This window comes from Orycteropus afer, unplaced genomic scaffold (genome assembly GCF_000298275.1).
Source record: "Orycteropus afer afer isolate SDZICR_OR568_19922 unplaced genomic scaffold, OryAfe1.0 scaffold00510, whole genome shotgun sequence".
NCBI classification, from domain to species: Eukaryota; Metazoa; Chordata; class Mammalia; order Tubulidentata; family Orycteropodidae; genus Orycteropus; species Orycteropus afer.
In genome coordinates, this window is record NW_006922097.1 from 235,659 (window position 1) to 244,353 (window position 8,695).

Sequence of the window (8,695 nt, forward strand, 5' to 3'; positions counted from 1 at the left end):
GCATCAAATCTATTCTTCAGATAGTCTCTAAATTCAGAAGGGGTATAATCAAAGTCATATTTTGGCTCTCCTGAACTTGTTTTAATTGTCTTCAGCTTCATCTTGAACTTACGTATGAGCACTTGATAGTGTGTCCCACAGTCAGCTCCTGGCCTTGCTTTGGCTGAAGATATTGAGCTTCTCCATCACCTCTTGCTACAGATGTAGTCAATCTGATTCTTGTGTACTCCATCTGGCGAAGTCCACTTGTATAGCTGCTGTTGAAAAAAGGTATCTGCAATGAATAAGTCATTGGTCTTGCAAAATTCTATCTATCGTGCAATCTCCAGTGTTATTTCTATCACCAAGGCCATATTTTCCAACTACCAGTGATTCTTCTTTGTTTCCAACTTTTGCATTCCAGTCACCAATGAATAGCAACACATCTTGATGCCATGTTTATTCAATTTCAGACTGTAGAAGTTGGTAAAAATATTCAATTTCCTCATCTTTGGCTTTGGTGGTTGGCATGTACATTTGAATAATAGTAGTAGTAACTGATGTTCCTTGTAGGTGTATGGATATTATCCTATCACTGGCAACACTGTACTTCAGCAGAGATCTTGAAACATTCTTTGTAACGATGAATGCCACTCCATTCCTCTCCAATTTCTCATTCCTGGCATAGTAGATCATATGGTTGTCTGATTCAAAATGGCTAAAACCATTCCATTTTAACTCACTAATGCCTAGGACATCGATCTTTATGTGTTTTATATCATTTTTGACAACTTCCAATTTTCCTAGATTCATCCTTCATATATTCCATATTCCGATTATTAATGGATGTTTGCAGCTATTTCTTCTCATGTTGAGTCATGCCACATCAGCAAATGGAGGTCCCAAAAGCTCTACTCAATCCACATCATTAAGGTCAGCTCTACTCTAAGGAGGCAGCTCTTCCTCAGTCTCATTTGACCTTTCACCTGAGGGGCTCATCTTCCAGCACTGCATCAGACAATGTTTCAGAGCTATTCATAAAGTTTTCTAGTAACATATTGCAGTGTAGTAAATTACCTGGTATGCCTTTTCTAGCCATAAGTCTTTGTAAACTCCATGGTGGGATTGGCCATGAACAACTAAGTAGCTCCTGACTGTTAGTTATCCACCTGGGGTATTTCTGTTGGGAGCAGCACAAAGTAATTTTCTGGGAAGTTCACTCTCTCTCAGGTGTATGGAATTTGGATGTTGGGACTAGTTAGTTTGGGCACTCTGCCAGGCTCAAAAGGAGTCCTTCTAGAGGCAGAAGGGGGTCTCTTTCTCTCTGACTGCTAGCTGAGAAAGACATGCATCTGAGAGAAACGTGCTCCTGAGAGACACGCACTGCTGAAAAAGAGACACCGAGACACACATTGCTGGGAGAGACTGAGAAAGACTGCTGGCTGAGAGACAGAGGGCTCAGAGGGACTGAGCATTTTTCCTGAACTTGAATTGTAGCCTGGTGCTTCCCTAATAAACCCCATAATCTGTGAGTTCTGTGTGGTCACTGCAGTGAATTATCAAACCCAGCAGGGAGGTGGTGGGTGCTGTGGGAGGAACAGTTGGTGTCAGGGCTGGAAGGAGGTGGCATGTCTGGCCTTGCAGTGATAGGCCTTGGGCTACTAATGGTGATTCTGTCTTCCTCTTGTGGGGTTAGAGGAAGTCAGAAGATGCAGCCTCCCTGCCTCTTTGGCACATATCAGACAGTATTTCACTGCTATTTATAAGGTTTTCCCTGGCTTATTCTTTGAGAAGTGGATGGCCCCTTCCTTCTTCCAAGTCTGTCATAGTCTAGAAGCTCCACTGAAACCTGTCCACCATGGGTGACCCTGCTGGTATTTGATATATCGGTGGCATAGCCTCCAGCCATACAGCACACTCAAGCCACCACAGTATGACAAACTGACAGATGAGTGGTGGTCACTATGCCTACTATGAGGTTATTATTTTCTCCACTTAACTGATGAAAAAACAGAGGTTCAGACAAGCTTAATAATACACCCACCGTGGCACACCTGATAGGTCCTGGAGTCTGAGAATGAACCCAGATATCCTTGCCTCCAAGGCCTGTGTTCTTTTTACTGTAACACCACAGTCCTGCAGAAGTGAAAATACTAAGTATAAAACCTGTTCCTTTGTTTTACTCAGGTTGTGATGATGAACCTGATGCTTGACTTCATTGAGCCACATTTGTAAATGAGGACAACAATTACACCGATCTATGTGATTAAATAGGAGCTCTGGTGGCATACTGCCTAAGGCATTTGACTGCTAACCAGAGGGCTGGCAGTTCAAACCCACCAGCCACTCCTCAGAAGGAAGGTTGTGCAATCTACTTCCATAGTGATACTGCCTCAGAATCCTAATGAGGGGTTGTTATGAGTCAGATCCAATTCCACTTCAGTGGTTGTGTTGCATTTACATTATACGATTAAATGGGAGTCCTGGTGGCCTAGTTCCTAAGGCATTTGACTGCTAACCAGAAAACTGGCAGTTCAAACCCACCAGCCACTCCTTGGAAGGAAGATTGGGCAATCTACTCCCATAGGGATACTGCCTCAGAAACCCAAGGAGGGGTCACCATGAATCAGATCCAATGCCATAGCAGTGAGTTTGTTTTTGTTTTGTTTTGTTTTTTAATGATTAAATAGGAGTCCCTGGGTGGTTAAGCATTTGACTACTAACAAAAAGACTGGCAGTTAAAACCCTCCCAAAGTCACCTCAGAAGAAGTCTAGTGATGTGCTTCTGAAAGGAGCACATTTCTACTCTATGCACAAGGGGTTGCCATGAGTCATAATCAACTCTTGGCAAATGATTAAAAATCATTATATGATTTAAAGGAATTATATTCATAATTTAACATTGTGCCTAGTATATTGAGAATGTTCAATAAATGAAAGCTCTTTTATCTATTATTTTCATTTTAGAGGTGAGAATACCTGTGAGAGTTGATTAATTTCTTCATACTCTAAAGCTATCAAAGGCTGAATTCTGGATTCAAGGCAAGACATAGGAAATACCAAAGTTCATTCCTGCCTCTTCCATTTTAACCCAAGAAAATAAAGAGGGAGATGGGAATGCATTAGCAAAAGCATGAGTTGGGATAGGAAGAATTGGTGTTAGGAGGATTGGTATTAGGAAGTGCAGTGACATAAAATTTTAGCCACCAGCTTAGAGGATAGGGTTGTGACTGTCAAGATGGGCACTCTGGGCTTCAACTCAACATTATGCATGGGATACCTACCAGCTATAAACAGTGCCTGGGCTGGCAGTGGTGATAACACTCATGGACTTTGCCCTCCTCTCTCTGACCCAACCTTCAACCACTGGGGCAGTGGGTTATGTATTGCCCTGGAAGGTGACTAAGATTTAAGGACCTGCTACAGCATGTGTCATCCAAGAAATGAAGGCAGGCTCAGGAAGGCCTGAGCTTCATCACCCTCACAGCAACCTGTGTTGGGTTCTTTTATTATGTCCATTACTTGGAAGATGAAACTAAAGTGCAATCAGAGTTGATGTGACTTGTCCAAGATCACACAGCTATAGCAGGACTAGGGTTTCAATGCAGGTCAATCTGACTCCAAGGCCAGTGTTCTTTTCTCCTGTTGTTGGATGAGCCTATTGGCTTCTGGAAGGCATGGATGTAATAGCTTAATGATACAATAGGTTACCCATGGCTTGAGGTTGACGAGGCACTGAAGGAAGACAACTGGTTGGGGCAGGTTGAGGGCCTGGGCCAGGACTGATTAGACGGATGGTCTTAAAATAGAACTGGGGAGAAGGGATGGGAGAGACATGGGTCTGGGGACACAGAGAACCCTGAGATCAGCCCTGCATCTGCCCCATCTTTGCTCTGGGCCGGTCTGTCTGTCTGTCTACACCCTCTGCCCAAAGAAAGAACTATGGGTTAATCTTGGCCAAAGACATCTGGCTAGAGTCCCCACTCAGCCATTGACTAGTTCTGTGACACGGGGCAAGTCACTTCACCTCTTGAGCCTCATTTTCCCTGTCTGTGAAGTGGTCACCATATCATTCTGTTCTCATGGTTGTCTTGAGCAGTGAATGGAAGTAGTGTGCAGGCCATTCCCTCACACAGAGGCAAGCACAGAGCAGGCTCTTGGCACACAGTATATCCCAGCATGCTCTGGGTCACCAAGCCCTCGTCATCACCAACCCCTCCCTGGGAATCAGCTCCGACCTTGTCAGAAAATAGGCCAGCTGTCAACCTCACCCCAGCTGTCCAGTTAATGAGTGACCTGGGTGCTGGAGCCTGGCCTATAAGGAGCAGCTAGCTGAGAGAGCAGGTGGGAGCCGAGTGGACAGCGGCAGTGGGAACACAAAAGAGCAGAATGGGTGGCACAATGGTGTCAGGGCTCCTGACAGGGGTGGCTGTAGTCCTCCTGGTGCTGCTGCAGGGCACACAGTCAGTCTACATCAAGGTAAGTTGCTTGGGCCAGCTTGCCCTTTGCCTGAAGGTCCCCAAGGTGGGGGCACTTGGCTCAAGAGAGGTTGCTGTGAAATGCACGGGGAGCAGGGGTCTCACATAGTGCAGTGCTCAGCCTAATACCCAAGCACACCCCAAGAACCAAGACAGCTGGTGGGTGGTAGCAGCTGGAATGCCAACAGCAATAATGATGGTGATGACAATAATAAACTGCTGTTTACTGAGCACTGCTCTACAAAGATCGGCCTCATCACAGAGGTCAGAGTGAGGAATAAGATGAGGGCCCTGCCTTTGATGAGCCACATGGGGAGGAGATTCCCTTTTATGCTCCAGCAGCTCAGCCAAGTTGAGGGAGATAGTCACCACAAAAAGTTTCCATAGGCAGTAACTCTGGAGTTGCCTTTCTCCCTATGAGAAAAGCTGAGGGAGTCAGGAACAAAGGATGGAAAAACAGTCCCAGGAATCTTGGAAGCAGGGCCTGTGTGGTTAAGAGGGTACTGTTTCTCCAAGCTTGGCAGGTAAGCATGTGACCCTGAGCAAGTCTCCCTCCAGCACTGGAAGTCACATTCCTGACTATGGCAGGCCTCCAGAAAAGGAGAGAAGGGGATCCTGAGAGAGATCAGCTTCGCACTAATCCCTGGGCTTGGGGCTCAGCCACCTTGGGGGCATCATCATGTTGCTATGTTGGCTGAAGGGGAACACACTGGGTTCCTGGGACTGTGTGGAAACTTGATTGACCCTCACAATATCCAGGGAGGAATGAAGTATGATGATCTTCATTTATCCAATGAGGAAGCTGAGGCTCAGAGTGGACAAGACACAGGCAACCATTTGAGACAGAGCTGGGATTCCAATCAGGATCTGCCTGTCTCTAAAGCCCATACATAAAACCACTGAGCCCCACAGACCTGATCCTACTTCATCTAGTGGTTAGCAGGGTCTGTGGCACAATGATGTGTGTCTGGGAGAGGAAAACAGATGCCACCACCCCAAAACCCTAGGGAGGTCTTTCAATTTGGCCTATCCTTTCCAGGAGAACAGGGAAAAGTGTAGAGGATCTTCAGGCCCCAGGAATCCTAGGTCCCGTGGTAGAGCCTGCTCCAGGCCCAGGTTTAGATACCATCCCACCCCTTCCCATCTCCCCCACCTAGTACCAAGACTTCCAGGTCCAGCTGGAATCGGTGAAGAAACTGAGTGACCTAGAGAAGCAGCAGGTTCCCAGCCCCAACCTGCAGGCCCAGAACCTCCTGCCCTCTGTGTGCCAACACCCAGCCCTGCCCCTGGACCTCCGGCCCATCTGTGCCTCCAAGAAAGCTGCTACCATCTTCAGGGCCTTGAGTAAGTGTCCCCTACCCCTGCTGGCTTTCCTACTTGGCACTGAGGGAGAAGGACAGAGCCCCAGCATGTCCTCCCAATCCTTGACCATTTTCCATCTCCTCCTCCAACCCAACTCCTCCACCTCATCTCGTTACTATTGAGCAACTAGTGGCTAAGGACAGAGAGAGTCAAGAAACTCAGCCTCTGCCCTCCCTAGGACTTTCCTGCTCTTAGCACTTAGTGCCAGCTGAACCTAGAACTCTACCTCAAGAACTTCACTAATGGGAAGAACAGGGTACAGGGAAAGACCCATAAACAGTGACTACAATACAGTGGGGTGAGAGGGAGAATCCCATGGAAACACAGAGAACAGGTGGCATGTATGTGAGTGGGACAGGAACTCTCTAAATGATTCCAAGAAGAAGTATCATCTAGGCTGAAATGAGAGGGACAGGGCAGCTTTGGCCAGGAGCTATTAGTTAGCATTTACCAAACATTTATTATGTGATGTTTCTACACCCATATTTGTATGTGCTTTAAGAATGTTCAGGTGTGTAGTAGAGCTGACAGGGGACAGGTTGTGATGGCTTCTTGGCCACAGCCAGCTACCCAGAGGGGGAAAGTAGTTGGACCTTTAGGCTCAGAACCATGGTCACAGGGGACATCAAGCTCAATTGGCGTAACATGCTGCACAAAAACACTGTTCTACATCCTACTTTGGTGAGTAACGACTGGAATCATAAAAGCTTGCAAGCAGCCATGTAGATGCAATGATGGGTCTCTCCTCATCCAGAGCAAAGAAGAATGAAGGAAACCAAAGACACAATTAGTCCAAGGGACTAGTAGACCATGTGATCCTCAACCTATATGACCATGAGACCAGAAGAACTAGATGGTGCCTAGCTACCACCGTCAACCAATCAGAGGGGGATCAGTGCAGGAGATCCTGGATAGAGTGGGAGAAAAATATAGAACAAAATTAAAAATCATTAAAAAAAGAAGAGAGATCAGGTTTGCTGGTCTGATAGAGACTGGTGAGACCCCTGAGACTATGGCCCCTAGCTACTCTTCAGGTCTGGAACTGAACTTACTCCTGTGGCTTCCAGCCAAACAATAGATAGTCATATGGCATGATCATCAGGTAGTGTATCTACCTCTCAAACACGGGCAAACCGAAGGGCAGTGTTTGCACAGAGAGGTAGTTTGAAGGGCAGGAGTTCATGGGAGAAAAGGACACAGGAAGGAAATGGGAAGAGACTTGTTACATTGCAGGGAATTGCAGTCAATGTCATGAAACAAGCACTTATTATATGCATTCTCTCCTTGCAACAAACCTGTCAGGTTGATACTCTTTTCTCTCCATTTAACAGGAATAATTCAGACACTGAGAACTTAAGCGATTTTGACCAGTCACCACTAGTTAAGAGAGGATTTGGAACTTGAACCCTCTAAGTCTTCTTCTAAAGTTTCAGGCTCTTAGCATGTAAAGAGGATGCCTGGGTGACTACCCAGGCACTCTTCTAAGTAGTCCTCTCTGGCTGCCTAGTTTCAGGTTCACTGACTGTTTCTCTCCCCCTGCCTAGAAACCATCGCTAGTGATGATTGTGAGCTGTGTGTGAATGTAGCCTGTACTGGCTGCCGCTGACAAGATCCTGGATGCCCTGACCCCACATTGGGCACTCCTCCAACCCAAGCCCACTGCCTCCCACCCCGTTGAAGCACAGATGAGGGCCACTGGCCACCATGGTCATCTCCAATCTCCTACAGCCAAGAAAGCTGAACCAGATACAAAAAAAATTGGACACATGGGCTGAGGAAAATTTGGCCCCTGGAACATCTCTGCTGCTGAATAAATATTTCACACACAAAGACTTGTGTCCATTTGTTCATCCCTTGAGCTAAGGGTGGTGCTTCTGGGAAGCTGTGTATGCTGGGGAGAAAGGTAGGCTAATAATACTTGTCAGTAAATTCCCTGAAGTTTCCATAACCTGGGGAGTTGATTCATTTCACATATGCAGAAGAACAGAGTCCGGGCAAAGCAATGAACACCCAAGGTCACAAAGAGAAGAAATTCAAGAGCTTCCTGGATCCAGCTGACATCCAAGCTGACCTCAAGTCCTGCTCCAGCTGCAAAGCAAGACCTTCTGTCTTCTGATCTAGGGCAGGAAGGCTTCTTGGAGGAGATAGGGATGGAGGAGTGGCTGGAGGTTTGGAGCCCAACCCTCCCAAGCAGATCATCAGGGCTGACTCTGCCCAAGGCCTGTCTGAGAAAATGGTTCCTTTGCCTTCTCCCTCAGCTCCCTGAGCCCCTGCCTTCTCCTCAGCACCCAGGGGACCATCCATTGCCCCATCCACTCTGACCACCTCCTATTCCTTCTCTCAGCCCATGCACCTGGGTGCCCTGAGGAATAATGACAATAACAGCCAACGCTTATTAAGCATCTGCTCTGTCCTTGTCACTATTCTAGGCATTTTGAACATATTAAGTCCCTACACTAGCCAAGATTTTACTGCCTCTCTGAAGGTCAAGGTAGCAGTGTAGACATCAACAAAGCTAGAGGGATGAGTGTTCTGATGGGTTAAGAGAATGAAGGCAACACCTGGAGCATTCTGGAATCTGCTTTATTAGCTGAGGCTTGAGTTGGATCCTGGAAGCATCTGTCAACTCAGATGGTGGAGGGGCTGGGCTTCCACTCACCAGCCCTGCCCAGGCTGTGCCTCTCTTTCCTCACACCCTCCATTCTGGAGCAAGGTAGGTTGAGCTGCTGGGAGTGAAAGTATCATGGGTAACCCTTGGGCAGAAGACACAAGTTTCTTGAGGGAAGGGAAGAGGCAACGAGGTCCATGGTGGCCCAAGCATCTGGCACAGGCAGCGAAGGCACAGATCTCACAAGTGCTTGGGTCCTCAGCAATGG

General features: G+C 47.1%; 1 protein-coding gene across 1 annotated transcript; it reads left to right on the forward strand.

Moving 5' to 3' along the window:
* Positions 1-4,380: 4,380 nt before the first annotated feature.
* GUCA2B (guanylate cyclase activator 2B) lies at positions 4,381-7,425 on the forward strand. The gene is made up of 3 exons (XM_007955570.1): positions 4,381-4,458; positions 5,615-5,801; positions 7,364-7,425. The coding sequence occupies exons 1-3, from the start codon at positions 4,381-4,383 to the stop codon at positions 7,423-7,425; spliced, it is 327 nt and encodes a 108-aa protein (XP_007953761.1).
* The last annotated feature ends 1,270 nt before the right edge of the window (positions 7,426-8,695 follow it).